The sequence below is a fragment of the Convolutriloba macropyga genome, chromosome 10 (genome assembly GCF_964194025.1).
Source record: "Convolutriloba macropyga chromosome 10, txConMacr16.3, whole genome shotgun sequence".
Taxonomy (NCBI): Eukaryota; Metazoa; Xenacoelomorpha; order Acoela; family Convolutidae; genus Convolutriloba; species Convolutriloba macropyga.
In genome coordinates, this window is record NC_134477.1 from 16,742,701 (window position 1) to 16,768,673 (window position 25,973).

Sequence of the window (25,973 nt, forward strand, 5' to 3'; positions counted from 1 at the left end):
TGCAATGTGACAGGAACAACTGCACAACGATCTAATTGACTGCAAGGCAGTTTTCAGTATAATTGATTGAAATGCCCTCAGCATATTGCTGTGAATTCCCAGCAACAACAAATATAAACATCGAGAGTATTTTTGAATTAAAAACTTTTCAAGCATCTACTTTATCAAGTTGTGCAAAAGTACAACGATTTGTGCAATTTCGTTGCATTTTTCGTGCGTTTCAGGGCCTGAAACGCACGAAAAATGGTGCACCTCTGGCTAATAGAAGTTTCATTTCAGATGTAAATGTTATTAAATCGTTTTCCTGCGTGGCTGAAGTTAGGCTCTTACGCATTATGCCTTACCAGTTTCTTCTCTGCAACTGCTGCACTAGTTATCGGAGCATGGTTTGTCGCGCAATCTGACAGAAAAGAAGTTATTGCACTTACGCAGTCATCAATTTTGGAGCGAACTGCTCAGTATTTCATAGTTCTATCCGTTCTAACGGCGATCTTTACTTTTGTATTTTTAATCGGAGTATTAAATAATAGCATCCCTTTAATAGGACTTTATGCTATTGTGAACGGATTTTTTCTTGTAATTAGTTGTGGTTTTCTTATTTCTATTTCTGTTTACCTGAACTTGACAAAGAATTACTTAGAGGACTTGCTGCAGCTGTCAATCAGAGAATCTTACCATTCGCCTTTATCTGATAGTGGCCATTCCAAAGCATGGAATTTTGCCCAGGTAAACTTTGGCTGCTGTGGAGTTGAGTCAATTGCAGATTGGCGCGAGTCGGATTGGTACAAAGGCCCTAATAACGTTTTAACAATTTACGGAATGGAATTCAATGCAGAGTTTCCGTTCTCCTGCTGTTTTCACGAGAATGAGAAAGAATGGAGGAATATAGATGACCCTGGCCTTGCCGCGTGCTATGCACCCCAACCTAGCAATTATATTGCAACCAGAGGTTGTTTGGAACCATTGAGTGACTTCATTCACGATAATATTTACCTTCTATTTGGGTATCTTATGTACATGTTTTGGGTAGCAATGGTTGGGCAGGTGCTCGCTGTACTATTTTCTTGCGTGGTCTGGGATGAAAAGCGCTAGATACCTCAATTTTCTTTCCTTGAAGACTAAAATCGAAGATTAAAATTGTAAATAGATTAACTGTAAATGTATAAATGTAAATTGAATTTCATAAATTGATCCAAAAAGTAGGTAACTGATATTAAGAAATTTAGTTTTTCATTAGACTTTCCTCTTTAAAACTTTCGGTCTGTTGGATTATCTTTCAGCAGTAACGAAGTAATTGCCTGAAACAAAAAAAGTGTTAGAACAATAAGGCGTTGGTGAGGTTAAAGTGAAAAATATAGTTCACTATGTTTTGGAGTATTATAAATAATTTGAAATATAGATATTAAACATAACCGACTAACGTCGGGCGAATTGCTCTCAAACGACCGGCGAGCGGTTGCCTTCGTCAGTAGCTAGCCACGGTTTAGTGAGGCTAGCTTTAGCTTGATTCGACTATGCAACTTTCTAGCCTTGTTAGTAAACAAATCAAATGAAAAACTGATATTTTAAAAATTTGCAAAGTTGAAAAGAAAAGCTTCCAGATTTCGCAGTGAAAATTTTCAAAACTTTTTGCTGTCTCTGGAGTTATGTCAAGTAAACCATCTGCAAGACCTAAAAAGCTTCGTTGGCCAGTAATGATCGTCAAACTCAGAAAAAGAACATTCAAAAATTTTGAAAACAATCGCAAATTTTAACAAAATCTTGCTAAAACTCAAGATATCAAATCTTCAAAACAATTTTATTGTCTCAAGACACTATCCAGTATCCCTATTTCAAGCTTTAAATAGTTTCACTGGCTCATAAAGATCTATAAATTTGGAACATGACAATATTTTTTTCTAAAATTCGAAAATTAAATTTTATCAAAAAATTGCTTAATCTGAAGTTATTAAAATATATTGACAACCATTCCATTAACTCCAGAAACTATGTCACAGCTTATGATCAAACCCTGGAGGAGGTCCCTAGGACCCTGGTGCCGGAAAAAATGATGAAAAATTCAAAAAGATAGAAAAAAAACTTGAAAAAAATGCAAATAAAAACAGCTGATATTAAAATCTTGAAAAGCATTCCATTACATCTAGGAGCTATGCAGTATTTAATAATCAAACCCTACAGGAGGCTATGTGGGTCTTGAGGCTGGAAAAATCTACAAAATGACAAAAATTTCATAATACTTGACAAAAAATTGCAAGTTGCATAAAAAACTGCTAACATTTGTGATAATAAAAGTTGACAACTAATCCATGGCAAAAATGTTCCAGTACTTTATCATCAAGCCCTAACGGAGCTTTTCTGACCCTTGAGGCTCAAAAAAGTATGAGTAATTACTATAAAATTTTTAAAAAAAATGGCAAAAATTGTTAAAAGAATGCTAAACTTCGTGATGTTAAAATCTTTTAGGACATTCCATTACCTCTCGAAATTATACAGTAAACTGTTTTTAAACCCTAGAGGAGTTTCCCTGGCTCTTGAAGCTGAAAAAATTTTAAAAAATACAAAAGTTTTCAGAAAAAACTTGAAAAGGCAAGTTTTATAAAAAAATATTGCTAAAATTTGCGAAATTAAATAGTTGAAATACTACTACGTAGCCAAAACAAGTTTGTCAGTAACTTATTATCAAACACCTTAGGAAGTTTTCTGGCCCCTGGTCAGGAAAACTTGAATAATAACAAATCTAAAAAAAATGAAAAAGTTGCAAGTTTTGTAAAAAAAAATTGCTAAAAATCGTGTTGTTGAAATCTTGAAAAACATTTCATTACAATTAGAAACTATACAGTAACCTATTGTCAAACCCTAGAGGAGGTTCCTTGGCTCTTGACGCTGGAGAAACCTAAAAACCGACAAAAATGGCAAAAAACTTAAAAATGCAAGTTTTATCAAAAAAAAAATTTGCTAAAATTTGTCGTATTAAAAAATTGAAAGCTATTCCATTTCAAATAAAATTTTTCAGTAACTTATTAGCAGCCGCGGGGGGGGGGGTTGCACCAGGGATTGATGGGGAGGAAGGGGGTGGGGAAACAGTGGGGTGGGGGGTCAACAGTGGGGGTGTCTTCAACCTCCAAGAACCGCCATTCACACCATAGTATAAGTCGCCAAAACAGTTTGAGCTGAAAGGTTCTAAGAGCACCTAATGACCTCTGGGCGCTACCTGTTTATCCCGTTTTTGAGGACGAAAAGTCAAAAGCGTCAGACAAAAAAATGGTCAAGCGAAAAATTGCATAAAAAGACCGACAGGACTAATATAATTGTTACAAACTTCGTTTGAGAGCAATTAAAAAGTAGTAATTTGCACAAGAAAAACCAACAAACCTGGAAGCTCGGCCATTTTAGTAGGGACCAGTAATATGAATTTGCGCAAAATTTACTAATTCATATTTGAAAACATCAACTGAAAGTTGATCTAAACAAGAGCTTGTGTCATTTTTTAATTTTTGGGACTGTCGCGTCTTTCTGTGAGTCTGTGATTAACGTCATGTTCTGGGATGAGCTTCAGAAGCGAACGATTCCATTTCTGATTCAAAGTTGGAGCACAATGGGGTTGAAGCCGAGTGTGGAAGGAAGTTCGAATGTAATATTTGAGCAACTTTTGTCCAAATTATTATCCTGATAGTTGTTAATATTACTATCTTGATGTTATTTATATTTATTTGAAATACACGCGTGCTAAAAATGCCAGATCTGTGTAGGTCCAGATTCTGCAATGTTAGATTTTTCAACAAAGTGCTTGTTTCATCGAAGGATAGCGCAGGTAATCACTAATTTTTTTCAAGTTGGCTAAAACACTTGTGTTCCAACGCTCCATTTTTTATTATTGATGTAATGTTTGGTGGAGAACCAAGATGGGATTTGTTGCGATGACAACTGATTTTAAAATTCGATTAGACTGAACAAAATTTCAGAAAAGTTTCTTCAAAATAGCACATCCATTGTCATCAAGTTTCGTTATTACTCAGTTTTAAAGCGAAAAACTTAGAACAAGTACATATTAATTATATTTGGTTGCGGTTGTTTTCTGTCGCCCGGTTTTAATAACTTGACAAAATCGGGTAAAATTAGCGCTTTGGATGGTGATTGCTATTTCGATATCAGCTGGTGCTCGAATGGCTAGCATCCGTGTTTCAAAGAGGTAATCAGTTTCTTCTGTTTCCCAATTCCCAGTTGCACGCGCTTCGAAACTAGTGCACCATGAAATCTAACGTAGAGATCGATTTATGACCACTGATTACACGACGCCGCAACAAACTCAGTGATCAAAACTCGCAATTGGCTTTTGATTTTTTTTCCAGCCTTTTGATGCCAGTGAAATGATATGCAGTTGAAATGAAGTTGCAAATCAACTCCTGAAGTTTTATTTTTAAAAAACAGAAAATATGAAGTCCCTTTACAAACTAACAAAATACTGTAAATACCGAGTATGTCATATTTTTAGGAGATTAAAAGTTGAGATTAAAACGTAAAGAAATTTCAATTTTAATAGAAATTTAGTAGAGGTGCTGAAAAATTCGATTCAGTTGGCAGTCACCGCAGTTTAAACACCTTTGGGGTCCGTATGTTGCACGCATTCAACATTTCTGCAATCAATTTAAATAAAATGGCCCCCGTCTGTGTTTCGAAAGGAATTCATCCGACGTTAGTGGGTTTTTTTTACGTATGATTGTGATAAATTTTTATCAAGTCACACGAGTTGTTGTATAGCCGTGGCCTGCGAGGCATAGCCAAATACATCGAATATTTTTTTTCGAAAAATCGTACTGTTTAGTTTCGGCTCTTAATGTTACAATGTAGTTTCTCTGCCTCTCAGATTTTTTTCACAGACTATTTGGTACGTTTTTTTGTTGACACAACAGCTTGCTTTTGACGAGGTTTCAAACACACTTGTGTTAATGTAGAAAAAACATTGGGCAGTGCAGAAGAACGCGTTTTTTTGACCATAAATCAACAAAATCTATTTTGTTATACGATTCATAGAGCTTGACAATGCCTCAGTGTCCCGTGGGATTTGATATGAATCTATAGAAAGAAAGAAAGAATAAATTTCTCCAAATATTAGACAGCAAATTAAATCAATTTAATTAAAACATTTACTTAATCATATAACATAACAACAAAACGTATCTCGGAGAGGACAGATAGACGGGGTTATTGAACCCACCTAGTATCTGCCCTGGCTAAAGTTAAATAGTTACAGTTAAATATTTAACATTCCATGACCAGGTCACCGGTGCCAACGCCTAGGCAAACAAACCTCAGAACGCTGTCATAGAGACATGAACAAGGAACAATGCTTAATCGGAAGAACGACTAACACTGTGTCTTTGCTAACGAGAGAGACGTTGATTCCTAGCTACTATGTATTAAATAACAAAAAAATTCTGCAGTTCGATTTTCTTCGTCGATTTTCTATGTGTAGACTTCGTTATTTTGCAAAAATAATACCATTTTTGGAACAATTTTTGACAGGAATTCATGGAAAAAAAAAGAGAAAGAAAAATTATTTGAAAATATAGGATACTAGCTCCTCATTATTCAGCAAGTAACTTTCTTTGAATTTATGATAAAATTGCGATATTTTTTGCCAATTTTCGTCTTCAATATTTTGTGCTAGAACTTCATTCTTTCTCAGTATGTTAAATAACCTTGCACAACGATATGAAATAGAGGATCGCTCAAACTGCTTTTTGAAGGAGGGAATTTTTAGGTAATTTTTGGTAGACCCTCTAGTGTTTCTGGTACTATGCTCATATTCAAAGAGTTCATTTAGATAAGTTTCGCTATGCATCTTTTTCAATGATTTCAGGACAAATTTCAGCAGCTCATATAAATGAAACTCGAATACTGTTAGCAATTTATTAGAGATAAAAATGTCCCTGCAACTACCTGGCAATTTCCTGAAGTAAATGAATTTTAAAATTTCTGCAGATTTTAGATAGGTAAAAGCGACGAATAACTGCAACAGCCATATACCAAAATACCGTATTGAATTATTGGGTTAACATTGCTTCGGTAGTAATCAATTAACTGTTTTCGGGGTACCTAGTGACGCAGCTTACATATAATACCACACTGTTTTGAGAGTCTTTTCTTAATATATTCTATATGTAATTGAAAACTTAACTTACTATCTACCAAGATTCCGAGATACTTACAAAGATTTCCAACTTCAATAAAAACATCATCAAACTTAAACAGTGATTTGGAAGCACTATTTTTGTTCCCTATATTCATTTGTACGGTTTTTTCCATAATTAGTGTTAACTTGTTAGCAGTCAACCAATTATTGATGTTCTGCAGATCTTCTTGCACTGAATTATTGTCTTTTTTGATTGCGGTGAGGTTTGTATCATCCGCAAATAAAATAACATCAAGAGATTTGCAAACTGTTGGCAGATCATTGATATAAATGAGGAACAATAACGGACCCAAAATTGAGCCTTGAGGAACCCCACAAACTATGGAATTCCACGATGAACAGGCCCCATTAACAATAACCCGCTGCTGTCTCCCATTTAAGTATGATGTTATCCAAGTTAAAGCTGGGCCCCTTATACCAGTGTTTTCGATCTTTTTTAATAAGATATCGTGCTCAATGGTATCAAAAGCTTTTTTAAGATCAAGAAAGAAACTGATAGCTTTTACATTTTGGCAATTCAATCTTATTTTTTTCGACTAATTCAACAAGAGCGTCAATTGTACTGTGTTTGGCACGAAACCCAAATTGCTTATTGAAAAGCAAATTATGATATTCCATGTAGGCATATATGCGAATGAACAAAGCACGTTCTATAATTTTACTCCAAACAATCAGAAGAGAAATTGGACTGTAGTTATTTTCATCTAGTTTTGATCCATCCTTGTGAAGGGGAATTACTTTAGCCTTTTTCAGATCATCGGGAAACATTCCTTCTTCAAATGATTTATTGATTACCTGAGTTAGGTATGGAATCGTGATATTTGATGATAACTTTACTATGACATTAGAGATATCATCATCACCGGATGAAAATTTATTGTCTAGATTTTCAATGATTTCTCTTACCTCGTCAATGGTTATTGGCTTTAGATACATGGAGTGGTTAACTTCGTTCATCTCAGGTAAAGGAACATGTTTGATTTTTTTCTTTCAACTTCGGACCAACATTGGTGAAGAATGTGTTAAACTGCTCGGCAATGTCAGCGCTGCTGGAATCAGTGCAACGTTCACTACATGAGTTTAGCGCCGGTACTTGCGAACTTTTGCGATTAGTTCCTTTTATATCATTGATTAACTTATATGTTTGCCTTGAGTCTCCCATACATGATTCAAATTTTTGTCTATAAAAATCTTTTTTAGCTTTTTTGACACATGTTTCAAACTTGTTGCGTAATAATTTGAATTTTGTCGCTGCCTCATTATTTTGCGGATTTTGTTTCTTGTTTCGATGTGCTTTATTTTTTTGAAGCGCAAGTTTTTAAGTGAGTTGGTAAACCACTTCGGTACCTTAGACTTTTTATCGGTCAAGCATTTCAGAGGAGCATACTTGTTAGTGGTTTCCAGGAAAACGTTGTTAAATTTAGTAAATAATTCATTGGTACTATCAGAATCTAAAAAGTGACATCCATTCCTTAGGCTCCAGTCTAAGTCAATTAAGTAGTTCGACAGTTGCTCTTGATTTTTTATAAAGCTTATATCTCTAAACGGCAGATAGTGTTGTTCTGTATCAACATTAATTGGCCACTTCATTAGGATAGGATAATGATCCGAGAAGTTTTCTTGAGTTAGTACACTAAAATCAGGGCTGGCCAAATTTTGATATATAAAGTGCTCTAGACAAGTTGCGGAGTTAGAAGTTTCCCTGGTAGTTTCCAGATTGGCAAGCTCAAAATCATTAGAAGATATCGTACATAAATAATTAGATTGTAATTGGTTCTTTACATGAATGTCAATGTTAAAATCACCAGTTATAACGGTAGGGCAATTTAAGGACCTTAACTCATTCAAAAAATTATCCAATTTTTCGACGAATTTTAGTTTATTTGTTCTTGGTGGATTGTAGACAGTAGCCAATTTAAAGCTGTGTTTTTTATACTCTAATGAGACAAGAAGGGTCTCTTCCATATCTGTTGAGTGTGTTTCTAACAAGGACATGGAATCCTGAATTTGTATCATCACACCTCCGCCATGTCTGTTTCTATTCTTAATTGCATAATTCTTTTAGCCAGGAACCAATAAGGAATCGATGTCATCGTTATCAGTTAACCAAGTTTCGGTGAGACATATTACATTTGGTGGAGACTCAAGACTATGAACAAGTGCTTCCAAATCATTAAGATGTTTTTTTAACGACCGAACATTCACAGTTAATATAGACATAGTAGTTGGTATAATAGCACTAGGAGGAAGAAAGAGATTAGGATCCAGATTCTTGACTTTTTCTGATAAAAACTCGAGTATCTTTAAAGCAGCTCTGTACAGTATAAAAGTCGTATCCCAACGCTTGACCACCATCATATAGGGAATTGATTTTATAAACTCTATTGTCACCTCCAGCTTTGACGTAGTGTAATGTTCCTTCTCTTGACCAAACTTTCTCGATGTTGTTGTCACTCTTCATTAAATTAAAAAACTTCAGTCTAGGCGCAGTCATGTCTTCAAAAATTCGAACGTTCTTCTGTTTGTCGAAATTTTCCAGATTTTTCTTGTTTCTTAATAAATTTACTTTCGCAACTCTCCGGGAGAAACGAACAATCAGAGGACGTGGACCTGGCTTCTTAGTCGGCACTGGATGAGCAATAGAGATATCGTTTGCACTAACCTCAGCATCAAGTAAACTAGTAAGATCAACAACTCTGTCCATAACATCTGCAGAACTTTCAGGCATACCAATTATTCGCACATTCTCTCGTCTGTTGTACGATTCCAGCATTTCACTTTCACATTTAGCTTTCAGGTCACTTCTTTCTTCGGCGTAAAAAACTGTTTCTTTAAATTCCCTCGTGATGTCTTCTCAAACTTTTAAGGCTCTCATCAACGGCGGCTTTGATTTTCGTAGTCAGTTGATCTTGAATCGTTTTCATAATATCGGGCATTGACGAAGCTACTGCTGCTTGAATTGCTTCTTGAACCGTTTTAGTAAGGTCACTTTCATTGTCTTCCGGGCTCAATGCACTACATAGACGCTTGTTGTCTGCTTTTGCGAGAGGTGTTTGATCGTGGTATCTTAGATCTGGCATCTTTTGTGCGTCTTTACTCGGTGAAATAGTTATGTGTTGTGCGTCTTCACTCTGAGAAGTAGTCATGTTCGTTCTCTGAAACTATTTAATAAGTTTATCACAACAATTAATCTATCGCAACCGAAAATTAAATCAGTTTATCCATAATATCATTCATTTTTGTTTCGGCTTAATATCATTTTTGTTAATGTTCACATCCAATATTAAAACGGTGAAATGTATGGTTAATGAAACAGTTATCAACCCATCAAAATAGAGAATGATTTTGTTAATGACGATTGGTTGGTAGTGAAACTTTATTTGAACCCGTCTGCTGGGTTCCCTGACTTCATAGCTTTACCAGCAGTGAAGCGCTTGAATAATTTCTAGAAAATTGAATTATCATTATTGTTTTCTTTACCGGGCCTCTTGATAAAGCTTCAACAATTTGTGGCATGCAATCTTGTGTATTTCCGCAAAATGAAATAAAAAATCATTCGTCCAAGCTCACATTCGAATGCTATACTCCGTACTTTTGCGGTCTTTTTGAAAAAATATTTCGAACAAACTTCAAAATTTACCCATCTTTTCGGCGGCTTCGACTGAAATGCTTGCGCTCATCGAGGAGTTGTAAGTCACAACTGTAATGTACTCTTCGCCGTTGACTAGAATTAAACCGTCCTTTGACTCCTAAAGTTACAAAATTGCCTGTCCGTTGATTTAAGGCACTGTTAGAGTGTAGAAAATGAGAACGGATATCAAAACCCCCGAGTTGATTATTGTAATCAAATTGCCCCCTCTGGGATAGTTTTCAGATTTTGGTGAATAAACAATGTAATTAAATTGATTTTATTTTTTTTAGTTCTTACCGTTATTTTGCTATTACTTTTCCCTTTATTTATTCAATTCTACTGATAATCTTCACTCTTATATCAAAATTATCGCTTTTATTTCCACTCTATGGGTTATTTTTTTGTTTTCAGCGAGCACGCGGGGGTACGAGTGAAACAATTTGCAGGGTTGGGATTGGTGGACATGATGAGGGGGCACCATGATTCTAAGTCTCCAAAACAGTTTGTGAATCACCTGCTTAGTGAGGGTCCAAATTGCCAGGAGGAGGAGGATGGACGGTGGGAGTGTTGAGGGTGGGGTGCACGACTGAGTGGGGGGTAGGGTAATGACCTAAGGGGTTCAAAACTTCGCGATTAAGAACCGTCCCTCACACCATGAAACGGTCTCCATGGGTAATTTGCATCTTTGGAAACCTATAGTAAGGCGTAAAGCTCTAAGAGAGCTGTTCTGTCACCTAATGCTGTTACCTGTTTGCGGTTTTTGAGGACGAAAAATCAAAAGCGTTACGAAAAGTGCATAGACAAGGCCTCAGGACTAATAAAATTACTACAAACCTCGTTTGAGAGCAATTAATCACTATCAGCACTCACGATTACCTATTTAAAACGATGTCATCTGCAGAGTAACACGCAATCAGCTTGCGATAGGTATTTATAATGCCCTGCAAAACTAAACCAATGATACAGATTTGATATGAAATTGCGTTTTCCAAATTTTTGAAACGCGTTATGTCAAAAATATAAAGCGGTTCGGATTTAATGTCAAGTGTTCAGGGAAATCATCTATTTGTTTTCAACGTTTGCAAGCTCTTTAGAAATAAGCTTGGTAATTTAAGACTTCAATAATTTTCGAATTTTTTTCCTTTTGTAATTTCTTGGTTGTTATTTCAAAAAAGTCTATACCGAACAGATCTGCTTTTTACAAACCTTATTATTTTTGGTTTTGTTTTTGATATAAGGAATTTTATGTGTGATTTAATTTGATTTTTTCCTCAGACTCTTAATTTCTCTATAATTGAAAACGTGAATCTAAAACGTGAGGTTTTTGCTATATAGCCTCTGTTTTTTAACAAAGTTATTGGAACGGACGTCTGTTGTACAACTCAGAGAGCTCCTGGAAAGAAATTTTTTGTTACAATTTTCAAAGTTCATGTGGCAAGTTTTACTCAACTTCGCGATTAAGAACCGTCCCTCTCACCATGAAACTGTCTCCATGGGTAATTCGCATCTTTGGAAACCTATAGTAAGGCGTAAAGCTCTAAGAGAGCTGTTCTGGCACCCAATGCTGTTACCTGTTTGTGGTTTTTGAGGACGAAAAATCAAAATTGTCACGAAAAATGCATAGACAAGGCCTCAGGACTAATGAAGTTACTACAAAACTCGTTTGAGAGCAATTAATCACTATCAGAACTCACGATTACCTATTTAAAACGATGTCATCTGCAGAGGAACACGCAATCAGCTTGCGATAGGTATTTATAATGCCCTGCAAAACTAATCCAATGATACAGATTTGATATGAAATTGCGTTTTCCAAATTTTTGAAACGCGTTATGTCAAAAATATAAAGCGGTTCGGATTTAATGTCAAGTGTTCAGGGAAATCATCTATTTGTTTTCAACGTTTGCAAGCTCTTTAGAAATAAGCTTGGTAATTTAAGACTTCAATAATTTTCGAATTTTTTTCCTTTTGTAATTTCTTGGTTGTTATTTCAAAAAAGTCTATACCGAACAGATCTGCTTTTTACAAACCTTATTATTTTTGGTTTTGTTTTTGATGTAAGGAATTTTATGTGTGATTTAATTTGATTTTTTCCTCAGACTCTTAATTTCTCTATAATTGAAAACGTGAATCTAAAACGTGAGGTTTTTGCTATATAGCCTCTGTTTTTTAACAAAGTTATTGGAACGGACGTCTGTTGTACAACTCAGAGAGCTCCTGGAAAGAAATTTTTTGTTGCAATTTTCAAAGTTCATGTGGCAAGTTTTACTCAACTTCGCGATTAAGAACCGTCCCTCTCACCATGAAACTGTCTCCATGGGTAATTCGCATCTTTGGAAACCTATAGTAAGGCGTAAAGCTCTAAGAGAGCTGTTCTGGCACCCAATGCTGTTACCTGTTTGTGGTTTTTGAGGACGAAAAATCAAAATTGTCACGAAAAATGCATAGACAAAGCCTCAGGACTAATAAAGTTACTACAAAACTCGTTTGAGAGCAATTAATCACTATCAGAACTCACGATTACCTATTTAAAACGATGTCATCTGCAGAGGAACACGCAATCAGCTTGCGATAGGTATTTATAATGCCCTGCAAAACTAAACCAATGATACAGATTTGATATGAAATTGCGTTTTCCAAATTTTTGAAACGCTGTATGTCAAAAATATAAAGCGGTTTGGATTTGATGTCAAGTGTTCAGGGAAATCATCTTCTTGTTTTCAACGTTTGCAAGCTCTAGAAATAAGCTTGGTAATTTAAGACTTCAAAAATTTTCGAATTTTTTTCGTCTTGTAATTTCTTGGTTGTTATTTCAAAAAAGTCTATACCGAGCAAATCTGCTTTTTACAAACCTTATTATTTTTGGTTTTGTTTTTGATGTAAGGAATTTGATGTGTGATTTAATTTGTTTTTTTTCCTCAGACGCTTAATTTCTCTATAATTGAAAACGTGAATCGAAAACGTGAGGTTTTTGCTATATAGCCTCTGTTTCTTAACAAAGTTATTGGAACGGACGTCTGTTGTACAACTCTGAGAACTCCTGGAAAGAAATATTTTGTTGCAATTTTCAAAGTTCAAGTGGCAACTTTTACTCAACTGCGCGATTAAGAACCGTCCCTCACACCATGAAACTGTCTCCATGGGTAATTCGCATCTTTGGAAACCTATAGTAAGGCGTAAAGCTCTAAGAGAGCTGTTCTGTCACCTAATGCTGTTACCTGTTTGCGGTTTTTGAGGACGAAAAATCAAAAGTGTTACGAAAAGTGCATAGACAAGGCCTCAGGACTAATAAAATTACTACAAACCTCGTTTGAGAGCAATTATCACTATCAACTCACGATTACTTATTTAAAACGATGTCATCTGCAGAGTAACACGCAATCAGCTTGCGATAGGTATTTATAATGCCCTGCAAAACTAAACCAATGATACAGATTTGATACGAAATTGCGTTTTCCAAGTTTTTGAAACGCTGTATGTCAAAAATATAAAGCGGTTCGGATTTAATATCAAGTGTTCAGGGAAATCATCTATTTGTTTTCAACGTTTGCAAGCTCTTTAGAAATAAGCTTGGTAATTTAAGACTTCTAAAATTTTCGAATTTTTTTCCTCTTGTAATTTCTTGGTTGTTATTTCCAAAAAGTCTATACCGAGCAAATCTGCTTTTTACAAACCTCATTATTTTTGGTTTTGTTTTTGATGTAAGGAATTTGATGTGTGATTTAATTTGATTTTTTCCTCAGACGCTTAATTTCTCTATAATTGAAAACGTGAATCTAAAACGTGAGGTTTTTGCTATATAGCCTCTGTTTCTTAACAAAGTTATTGAAACGGGTGTCCATTGTACAACTCAGAGAGCTCCTGGAAAGAAATATTTTGTTGCAATTTTCAAAGTTCATGTCGCAAGTTTTACTCAACTTCGCGATTAAGAACCGTCCCTCACAACATGAAACTGTCTCCATGGGTAATTCGCATCTTTGGAAACCTATAGTAAGGCGTAAAACTCTAAGAGAGCTGTTCTGGCACCCAATGCTGTTACCTGTTTGCGGTTTTTGAGGACGAAAAATCAAAATTGTCATCAAAAATGCATAGACAAGGCCTCAGGACTAATAAAATTACTACAAAACTCGTTTGAGATCATTAATCACTATCAGAACTCACGATTACCTATTTAAAACGATGTCATCTGCAGAGTAACATGCAATCGGCTTGCGATAGGTAGTTATAATGCCCTGCAAAACTAAACCAATGATACAGATTTGATATGAAATTGCGTTTTCCAAATTTTTGATAGGCTATATGTCAAAAATATAAAGCGGTCCGGATTTAATGTCAAGTGTTCAGGGAAATCATCTATTTGTTTTCAAAGTTTGCAAGCTCTTTAGAAATAAACTTGGTAATTTAAGACTTCAAAAGTTTTCGATTTTTTTTCCTCTTGTAATTTCTTGGTTGTTAGTCCAAAAAATTCTATACCGAGCAGATCTGCAACCTAATTATTTTTTGTTTTGTTTTTGATGTAAGGAATTTGATGTGTGATTTAATTTGATTTTTTCCTCGGACTCTTAATGTCTCTATAATTGAAAACGTGAGGTTTTTGATCTATAGTCTCTGTTTTTTAACAAAGTTATTGGAACGGACGTCTGTTGTACAACTCAGAGAGCACCTAGAAAGAAATATTTTGTTGCAAATTTCATTGCAAAGTTTATGTGGCAAGTTTTACTCAACTGAAGCAGTTCTTCTCAAAATCATTAGTGACATGTTTCTGAATTTAGAAGCAAGAAACAACTATCAGCAGCCTTCGGTACAATTGAACGGTTCTTTTAACTGCTTTTCAGTAATAGATCGCAGAGGTCCTTGATTGAAGATGTTTTCTTCTGAGCTTTAAAAAAGAACTGGGACGCCACAAGGTTCTGTTTTAAGCGCGTTGCTTTTCACCTGTTATTCGTTGCCAACAGAGCTCGTATTAAAACGACTTCCAGATAAATGACTTTTCTATGCAGTTGATACCGTTGTTTACTTTGTCTGCAAAGAGGCATTCAATCAGGAGGGATTTGATAAAAGAATGAACTTACCGAGATGGCATAGAGTTGCCAAACTACGGCAATAATACTAAAAACAAATGTCATGCAAATTTTGCGGAAGGTTTATTTTTATGCTGATCTCTTATTCCCTACCGATTCCAGTTTTCGAATAATTTTAATCATTTGGCTTTTTGAGAGGATAATTTTCTACTTTCGAAGCAGATAAATTAAGTTTGTTGCACCTGCTACTACATGTTACGATAGATCTACTCAGAGGTTCAGTTGATAAGGTTTTGTTAATTAGGGTGGTCAGAGTAATGAATATTGCCCAGCCTGACTTCTGTTCTTCACTTTTTTGTAAAACTGTTATATGTGCTCAGAAGATACAACGGATGAATTGTGCCTACAGGTTGATATTCCTACTGTCTCTTGGATTCTTTGTAATTTTTAAAATACAAGACGCTTGTTTGTATACAACCTTCAAATCTTTGCAGTTAGAACTGCTTTTGGAAGAAATCATTTAGTCACGCAATTCGTCACGAAAGGAACAGACTGCCGTTTGCATTGAAGCTAATGCCAAGTGACCTCATTTAGAGAAAGAAACTGAATTTTTTTATTTTGATTATTTTGCACTGAAGCATTGTCAAATATTTGTTTGGCGTTTAAACCTGTAATAATAATATTCAATATTAATATTTATTACTATTTTTGAAATTTTTAAAAGTTAGAAAAAAGCCTATGCAAAACTATCAGTCCTATCTGATCTCAAAATTGGTCCTTGAAATACAATTTTAACTATTTTTCCCGTTGTTTTTCAGTTTGTCAGGTTTTGATCTTGTTTTTCCTTGAAGTAGATAATTATCCAGTTTGTACCAATGTCAGGTGAAGTCGAAGTTTTTGCGTCAGCTCGAGAATCTCAACAGTTCCCGATCTTCAAAGCCTCGTTCTCCAACGTTTTTCTGACGGTTTTCTGCTATGATTTTTTTTGCCGTAGTTGGTAAAGGACCGATTCTTTCCCTTTAAAGGTAAGAGTATCCTCGGTGTTCTCCAATCTACTAGTGAAGTTTGTAAGGCCTTTGTTAATGACAGTGCAGTTTCTAATTCTTGTTTAATTCAGGTTAACAAATATTGAAGTTGAGGTAAAAGCAACTAACGTTTTCAACTATTTTAAATTCAATCAAACGAATGCGATCAATGCTATAAGTGTCAGATGCGATAATTAGACCTGCGCAGAACTAGATGTCTGAAACATTTAACATTTAGGCAAGAGCAGGTCGCTATAAAATCACATGAATAACATATTTGGAAAACAAACTATAAATAGAGGTACCCAAAAAACAAACCCAGACCCAACGAATAGTATGTATATATAGTGAGAAAACGTCAAAACAATTCACGTAAGATATAATGGAACATTATTCCCCCTTTAAATTATCCTATGTTTAAGATTTTCTGGTCATGTCCGTAAATTTTTGCCAATTTGTTCATTTAGTACATATTACATGCATTCTGCTCGATTAACAGCATGAAAACGTTGAAAAAAACTGTAAAATCTATAATTTATAAAAAATAGTGAATTGATTTTGGAAGCTAATAAAAAAGTAGATTCTCAAATTAATTTTTGATTAAATAAAAACAGCAAACAGCAGATATTTGTAACCGTTTGGCAGTAGAGCGAGTATGCGTCTGCTCTGAGGACGTCATAGTTGTGACCCAAGAATTGGAGAGTGCACCTGGATCTGGCAGTGTTTGGATTCCGCAATTCAGACACTAGCTGCTTCGCCTCTTCCTCGCTCAGCTAAAATATAATCCCAACCTCATTTTAAGTCGCAGCTGAAAATCATGGAATTTTTTGGCAACCAAATAGTCTGAATAGATTCCTCTCTTGTAATTTTCTGAATTACGGTCTGTCCGCTAAAATTTTTCATTAGTCAGGATTATTTGTTTCGTCTATGGGGCAGACTTTGCCTCGACGGTCAGTACTTGTACGTTAATGTTGCTCGATAAAAAAAATCCTCGCCTGTGTATTTACGAACGCACCGTACCCCCCCCCCGTGTGCGTTCAAAATGGTCTGCGTCAAAAACGAGGACCTCAACCTGGGTTGGTTCTCCGAATGTGCTGAAAATATGTCGCACAAAAAATGTAGTATGCTATTGCTATACAAAATATCGAGTTAATTAAATACCAGTTTCAAGATGCTAATAGGTTCAGACTAATTTAATTTTGCCATATTGGTAATTTGTGGAAGATAATGCTGACTAAAAACTTCTTCCTTTTCTTAAAATAATGCAGTTTGATCGAAAAATTGAAAAAATGAAGTCATGATAAAAAATTAACGTTATTTTTTGACTACAGCAAATTTTGTGACTCAAAATATTTTTAATGACTTATGCAAACAGTCGAATATATAGAGTCGGACAAAATTTTTTACTCTAGTTTTCTGGTTCGGAGAAAGATTGTTTTGTTAAAAAATGATTATGAGAATAACGTTTGAAACTGCTTGTGTATCAGCAATATTTGAAAGCACTACTGCAAAATAGGCTCACAATTGACATATATATAAACATAACCAACTAACGTCGGTATAATTGTTCTTAAAGGACTGTTGAGCAGCTTCCATCGCCGATAGCTAGCTACACGGCTTAGAGATGGTAGTATTATTTTAATGGAGCGAATGAGCAGGAGGGGTTGAGCTGGAATTAGGAGTTTAATGAGGGGGAGGGGTCAAACTCATGATCCCTTTTCATGTCCTGATTTTATGTCTCTTAAACGGCTTCGGCGAAAAGCATAGTTTGAGGCTAGTGAGCCATAAGGGTTTAGAAGAACGTAATGCCCTCCTTTATCCTGTTCTTCAGGATGAAGAGTAAAGTCAAAAGAGTTAGTCGAAAACCCGCTCAAGGGGAAAAACTTGTAAAACGTAGCCGATAGAATACTGGAAATGCCTCGAAGTGTCGTCAAATATGATCTCTAAACTGCTCTGAACTAAATCTGAAAAATCATCAAAAGATCAGCCACAACTGTTAGATAGGGGTTTGAGGTGGAAGGGTTGTTGAGGTAATGGTGGGAGCTAATGTTGGGGATTCAGGGTATTTTTCAAATTTTCTAATCTTGGTCGTACAGTTTTGCCAATTTGTTCATTTAGTACAAATTACATGCATTCTGCTCGGTTAACAGCATGAAAACGTTGAAAAAATCTGTAAAATCTATAATTCATAAAAAAAAATAGTGAGTTGATTTTGAAAGCTAATAAAAACGTAGATTCTCAAATTAATTTTTGATTAAATAAAAACCGCAAACAGCAGATATTTATAACCATTTGGCAGTAGAGTGGATATGCGTCTGCTCTGATGACGTCATAGTTGTGACCCAGGAACTGGAGAATGCCACTGGATCTGGCAGTTTGGATTCCTCAATTCAGACACTAACAGCTTCGCCTCTGCCTAGCTCAGCTAAAATATATTCCCAACCTAATTTTAAGTCGCATCTGAAAATCATGGAAGTTATTGGCAACCACATGGTCTGAATAGATTCCTCTCTTGTAATTTTCTGAATTACGGTCTGACAACTAAAATTTTTCATTAGTCCAGGAGTATTTGTTTTGTCTATGGGGCAGACTTTGCCTCGACGGTAAGTACTTCTACGTTAATGTTTCTCGATAAACAAAATCCTCGCCTGTGTATTTATGAACGCACCGTACCCCCGTGTGCGTTCAAAATGGTCTGCGTCAAAAACGAGGACCTCAACCTGGGTTGGTTCTCCGAATGTGCTGAAAATATGTCGCACAAAAAATGTAGTATGCTATTGCTATACAAAATATCGAGTTAATTAAATACCAGTTTCAAGATGCTAATAGGTTCAGACTAATTTAATTTTGCCATATTGGTAATTTGTGGAAGATAATGCTGACTAAAAACTTCTTCCTTTTCTTAAAATAATGCAGTTTGATCGAAAAATTGAAAAAATGAAGTCATGATAAAAAATTAACGTTATTTTTTGACTACAGCAAATTTTGTGACTCAAAATATTTTTAATGACTTATGCAAACAGTCGAATATATAGAGTCGGACAAAATTTTTTACTCTAGTTTTCTGGTTCGGAGAAAGATTGTTTTGTTAAAAAATGATTATGAGAATAACGTTTGAAACTGCTTGTGTATCAGCAATATTTGAAAGCACTACTGCAAAATAGGCTCACAATTGACATATATATAAACATAACCAACTAACGTCGGTATAATTGTTCTTAAAGGACTGTTGAGCAGCTTCCATCGCCGATAGCTAGCTACACGGCTTAGAGATGGTAGTATTATTTTAATGGAGCGAATGAGCAGGAGGGGTTGAGCTGGAATTAGGAGTTTAATGAGGGGGAGGGGTCAAACTCATGATCCCTTTTCATGTCCTGATTTTATGTCTCTTAAACGGCTTCGGCGAAAAGCATAGTTTGAGGCTAGTGAGCCATAAGGGTTTAGAAGAACGTAATGCCCTCCTTTATCCTGTTCTTCAGGATGAAGAGTAAAGTCAAAAGAGTTAGTCGAAAACCCGCTCAAGGGGAAAAACTTGTAAAACGTAGCCGATAGAATACTGGAAATGCCTCGAAGTGTCGTCAAATATGATCTCTAAACTGCTCTGAACTAAATCTGAAAAATCATCAAAAGATCAGCCACAACTGTTAGATAGGGGTTTGAGGTGGAAGGGTTGTTGAGGTAATGGTGGGAGCTAATGTTGGGGATTCAGGGTATTTTTCAAATTTTCTAATCTTGGTCGTACAGTTTTGCCAATTTGTTCATTTAGTACAAATTACATGCATTCTGCTCGGTTAACAGCATGAAAACGTTGAAAAAATCTGTAAAATCTATAATTCATAAAAAAAAATAGTGAGTTGATTTTGAAAGCTAATAAAAACGTAGATTCTCAAATTAATTTTTGATTAAATAAAAACCGCAAACAGCAGATATTTATAACCATTTGGCAGTAGAGTGGATATGCGTCTGCTCTGATGACGTCATAGTTGTGACCCAGGAACTGGAGAATGCCACTGGATCTGGCAGTTTGGATTCCTCAATTCAGACACTAACAGCTTCGCCTCTGCCTAGCTCAGCTAAAATATATTCCCAACCTAATTTTAAGTCGCATCTGAAAATCATGGAAGTTATTGGCAACCACATGGTCTGAATAGATTCCTCTCTTGTAATTTTCTGAATTACGGTCTGACAACTAAAATTTTTCATTAGTCCAGGAGTATTTGTTTTGTCTATGGGGCAGACTTTGCCTCGACGGTAAGTACTTCTACGTTAATGTTTCTCGATAAACAAAATCCTCGCCTGTGTATTTATGAACGCACCGTACCCCCGTGTGCGTTCAAAATGGTCTGCGTCAAAAACGAGGACCTCAACCTGGGTTGGTTCTCCGAATGTGCTGAAACTATGTCGCACAAAAAATGTAGTAAGCTATTGCTATACGAAATATCGAGTTAATTAAATACCAGTTTCAAGATGCTAACAGGTTAAGACTAATTTAATTTTGCCATATTGGTAATTTGTGGAAGAAAATGCTGACTCAAAACTTCTTCCTTTTCTTAAAATAATGCAGTTTGATCGAAAAATTGAAAAAATGAAGTCATGATAAAAAAAAATTAACGTTATTTTTCGACTACAGCAAATTTTGTGACTCAAAATATTTTTAATGACTTATGCAAACAGTCGAATATATGGAGTCGGACAAAACTTTTCACTCTAGTTTTCTGATTCGGAGAAATATTGTTTTGTTCAAAAATGATTACGAGAAAAACAATCGAAACTGCTTGTGTATCAGCAATATTTGAAAGCACTACTGCAAAATAGGCTCACAATTGACATATATAATGAACATAACCAACTAACGTCTGTATAATTGTTCTTAAACGACTGTTGAGCAGTTCCCATCGCCAATAGCTATCTACACGGCTTAGGGATGGTAGCTTTATTTTAATCGAGCGAATGAGCAGGAGGGGTTGAGCGGGAATTAGGAGTTTAATGGTGGGGAGGGGTCAAACTCACCATCACTTTTCATGTCCTGAATTTATGTCCCTTTAACGGCTTCGGCGAACAGCATAGTTTGAGGCTAGTGAGCCATAAGGGCCTAGAAGAACTTAATGGCCTCCCTTATCCTGCTCTTCAGTACGAAGAGTAAAGTCAAAAGAGTTAGTCGAATACCCGCTCAAGGGGAAAAACTTGTAAAACGTAGCCGATAGAATACTGGAAAGGCCTCGAAGTGTCGTCCAATATGATCTCTAAACTGCTCGGAACTAAATCTGAAAAATCATAGGAAAAAGAGAGACGAGAATGAAAGTAATTTTTAAATAAAGTTTGCCAGATCTCCAAAAGTTCAGCCACAACTGTTAGTTAGAGGTTTGAGGTGGAAGGGTTAATGAGGTAATGGTGGGAGCTAATGTTGGGGATTCAGGGTATTTTTCAAATTTTCTAATCTTGGTCGTACAGTTTTGCCATTTTGTTCATTTAGTACAAATTACATGCATTCTGCTCGGTTAACAGCATGAAAACGTTGAAAAAATCTGTAAAATCTATAATTTATAAAAAAAAAAATAGTGAGTTGATTTTGAAAGCTAATAAAAACGTAGATTCTCAAATTATTTTTTGATTAAATAAAAACCGCAAACAGCAGATATTTATAACCATTTGGCAGTAGAGTGGATATGCGTCTGCTCTGCTGACGTCATAGTTGTGACCCAGGAACTGGAGAATGCCACTGGATCTGGCAGTGTTTGGATTCCTCAATTCAGACACTAACAGCTTCGCCTCTTCCTCGCTCAGCTAAAATATATTCCCAACCTAATTTTAAGTCGCATCTGAAAATCATGGAAGTTATTGGCAACCAAATGGTCTGAATAGATTCCTCTCTTGTAATTTTCTGAATTACGGTCTGACAACTAAAATTTTTCATGAGTCCAGGAGTATTTGTTTTGTCTATGGGGCAGACTTTGCCTCGACGGTAAGTACTTCTACGTTAATGTTTCTCGATAAAAAAATCCTCGCCTGTGTTTTTATGAACGCACCGTACCCCCGTGTGCGTTCAAAATGGTCTGCGTCAAAAACGAGGACCTCAACCTGGGTTGGTTCTCCGAATCTGCTGAAACTGTCGCACAAAAAATGTAGTAAGCTATTGCTATACGAAATATCGAGTTAATTAAATACCAGTTTCAAGATGCTAACAGGTTAAGACTAATTTAATTTTGCCATATTGGTAATTTGTGGAAGATAATGCTGACTCAAACTTCTTCCTTTTCTTAAAATAATGCAGTTTGATCAAAAAATTGAAAAATTGAAGTCATGATAAAAAAAATTAACGTTATTTTTCGACTACAGCAAATTTTGTGACTCAAAATATTTTTAATGACTTATGTAAACAGTCGAATATATGGAGTCGGACAAAACTTTTCACTCTAGTTTTCTGATTCGGAGAAAGATTGTTTTGTTCAAAAATGATTACGAGAATAACAATCGAAACTGCTTGTGTATCAGCAATATTTGAAAGCACTACTGCAAAATAGGCTCACAATTGACATATATAATGAACATAACCAACTAACGTCTGTATAATTGTTCTTAAACGACTGTTGAGCAGTTCCCATCGCCAATAGCTATCTACACGGCTTAGGGATGGTAGCTTTATTTTAATCGAGCGAATGAGCAGGAGGGGTTGAGCGGGAATTAGGAGTTTAATGGTGGGGAGGGGTCAAACTCACCATCACTTTTCATGTCCTGAATTTATGTCCCTTTAACGGCTTCGGCGAACAGCATAGTTTGAGGCTAGTGAGCCATAAGGGCCTAGAAGAACTTAATGGCCTCCCTTATCCTGTTCTTCAGTACGAAGAGTAAAGACAAAAGAGTTAGTCGAATACCCGATCAAGGGGAAAAACTTGTAAAACGTAGCCGATAGAATACTGGAAAGGCCTCGAAGTGTCGTCCAATATGATCTCTAAACTGCTCGGAACTAAATCTGAAAAATCATAGGAAAAAGAGAGACGAGAATGAAAGTAATTTTTAAATAAAGTTTGCCAGATCTCCAAAAGTTCAGCCACAACTGTTAGTTAGGGGTTTGAGGTGGAAGGGTTAATGAGGTAATGGTGGGAGCTAATGTTGGGGGCTCAGGGTATGTAGGTTTGGTAGCTGGTAGTTTGGGGCTTATGTCGTATGTTGGGCATTGGGAGTGTGGGGTAGGTTGATACGTGCTTGGGGGTGTCTGTAGTTTGAATAAGGAAGATGAACTGTTATTGGAAGACTCAAAAGCCGGCTCAAAAAGACCTTTTGACCTCAGAAAAACATTAGCAGCAGTTCATAATTACTATATAAAAAAGCTATGCTACTGTTAAATTTCAAGTTTTGAATGCAGAAGTCAACTTTCTAAAACAGATGTCATGGTTTGATAACAAAAGTTAAAATTCAAGCAATGGCCTAACTTTCTTCAGCGAAAACTGCAGAATATCAATGCTCCGTTTCGAGTCGTAAAAAGGCCGCAGGACTGATATCTTTGCTAAAAACTTTGTTTGAGAACAATTTACTAAGTTAACTGGCGTGAAAAAAATGAGCAGAAGTGAAAATCATGTATATTTTGTTGAATATTTTATTCGTTGACACATAGCTGGAGATTAAAAAAAATTGAGGCATTTTGACTTTAGTCTTGGGCTATATTCATCTCAGCTGTTGTCGGAGAAGTATAAGGATTCCATTATTTTGTTGTGCCACCGAATGAACAACTTTGATAACTAAGTTTTTAATACCTTAGAATTTTGATAAGGCCTCAGTTCTGGGCGTTACCTAATAAACGTAGCTCACGAATTAGAGGTTTTTCCTAGAGAAGAACTTAGCGAGACCTTTGTTTCATATCAATGCTATATTTTCATGTAATTATGTTCCTCTCCTGGTTTTTTCCTTAAAGAAATCGAGGAACATGAGAAAAGTAAAAAAAATGTCAAAACAATTTTTCAGTTGGATATTGGTAATCAATTGGAAACTTTTGCTTGATGAATGAATGCGGTTTCAGTAAGTCTTTCTTATTTTATGCAACATTTCACTCAACTTAATTACCTTATTATAAACAATTATGACACTTTATGTGAACTTTTTAAATCTATTCTTTTTCAATTCGATGAAGTTTTCTTAATTAGCTCAAAGTGTTCTGCGATATAGAAGCCTCATTTCTCTGCTTGATTCAGTTTATCTTTCTCTAGTTCGTTTGTCCCAACTTTAAGGCATACAGCTATTCTTGCGCCAGTATGATCTTAAGTTGTAATATTTTTCACAAAAAGGTTTTGACCCAAGAATAAAAAATCTTTGTAGGTTGTTGGAGAGCGAGAAAATTATTCGATTACCCATCGTCTGTCGATTCAAGCATAGAATGGGCTCGCTTACCCTAATTGCGAGTGCTTTGTTGGCACTGACAATGTTGCCACTCTTTGCATCCAACAGAGCACAGTCCTCCACGTGTGATATCTTCTGCAGTCTGTCTATCACTTGCAGGTGCAGGGGCTAAACATTCAAGTGATAAAATTTAGTCTTAATCGGTTTATTCTTCCTTCCTATTAGAACTTTGATTAGCCCTTCTTGAATAAGCTTTAAATCGAATGACAATATTTGACAGTAAAAACACCGGAATCTTGAAACCTCAAAATTTTTGGTAATATTAGAAACAGTGGTCTGATCAGAGAGCAAATTTCTCGTATTTGCCCTCTGATCAAACTATTATGTGATTAGGAAAGTCGTACGAAGTCGGTTTGATCCAAAATGTCTGTTTGCCCTCTGATGAGAGACTATCCTTTTGCAACCCTTTTCCAGATTAATATCAGACTACAACCCATGCGCATCTATATATTTTACATTGCATAATACTTTTACCGTGCTTTACCCAAAATGAGCTGATCAGAGGCTGCCTGGCTCTGGAACATCAACCTTGGACACGCTATAATAATAATCACAACTGGAGTTAAAATTCACTGATAATAAATTGTTCTCGAGTAGGAAAACAGCCTTCTGAAAAAGCTATGCCAGTCAGAAAAAAAGAACCCACTCAACAAGTCATCGATATAGGCCCCCAGTGGACCTCGTCAAGTTATGACCAGTCGCAGTACTGGGAAGGTCACAACTTTAGGCAAATTTTGTTTCAGAGATTTACACTTGTTTCATTTCTATTTTTAATTTTAATTCTGTATTTTCTCATCCGAATAATGGCTAGCAAAGAGCTTAAATTTGTGTTTGCCGATTAAAAACCAATAGGCGTTAAGAAGTTAGTTTCAATGTTACCTTAATAGCAAAGGGTATGAAGTCCGTGAGTGTCTTCAAATCTTCCATGGTTCTGGTTGAAAATACCTCTCACTTTTTAAAGGGTGCACACATCAACCGTCTCGTAAAAATTAAAAAAAAATGGAAAAAGTTTTGTGAAGAATATTAAAAAAAGAATAAAGGACAATGTCTGTGCTGAAAAAATAAACCTTTAAATTGTTGTCAATGTTAAGTCTGAGGCTGAAGTCATTGAAAATTCTGTATGTAAATTAAATGCAGAAGAAATGCGTTACAACTATTTTGAAGAATTTGAATTATTAATCATAGTAAGCAGAGCACTGCGCTTTAAACTCATTGAGAAAACAAAACATATAAGATGGTTAGAAAAACTCAGCCATAGTTTTATCATTACCATTAGAGCAAATTATTCTATCTGTTCACAATAATTGCAAAGTTCCAAAATTCGCAAACTAAGAGGCTTTTAGTGTGTTGCTGTAAAATTATGTTAGGTCGATTTCTTCCTTAATATGATGCTCATACCCTTATGGACAAAAGCTTTCGGACAAACAGCAACTTTTCATAGGAAAATTGCCTGTTTCTGAGGGACGTTTTCGATATCAACACTACCCACCAAGAAAATTAGCTGGATGTGTGCAACCTTTTGGGTAAAAAGATGTTAGATCAGTCCCCAATGAAATTGTTCAACTTCATTTTGCCGTCTCAATTTAAGCAACTTTTCGAAATAAGAATTCAAAAAACTGATAAAATTGAACAAATTTTACATGGAACTCAAATTGTTGCAGCATAAGAAAACCCCGGCCCATTTGCATCTTATTTTCTCTGCTTCTCAATTT

General features: G+C 35.6%; 1 protein-coding gene across 2 annotated transcripts; it reads right to left on the bottom strand.

Moving 5' to 3' along the window:
* Positions 1-1,119: 1,119 nt before the first annotated feature.
* On the bottom strand, positions 1,120-25,432 carry LOC142348321 (profilin-4-like). 2 transcript variants are annotated; one of them, XM_075399627.1, is made up of 6 exons: positions 25,141-25,432; positions 24,253-24,369; positions 16,506-16,643; positions 10,339-10,434; positions 9,834-9,942; positions 1,120-1,298 (listed from the first exon to the last, which is right to left on the bottom strand). In XM_075399627.1, the coding sequence occupies exons 1-6, from the start codon at positions 25,186-25,188 to the stop codon at positions 1,270-1,272; spliced, it is 537 nt and encodes a 178-aa protein (XP_075255742.1). In that variant the 5' UTR covers positions 25,189-25,432; the 3' UTR covers positions 1,120-1,269. The 2 variants fall into 2 exon arrangements, with proteins under 2 accessions (XP_075255742.1, XP_075255743.1); XM_075399628.1 differs by lacking the exon at positions 10,339-10,434.
* Between the last annotated feature and the right edge of the window lie 541 nt (positions 25,433-25,973).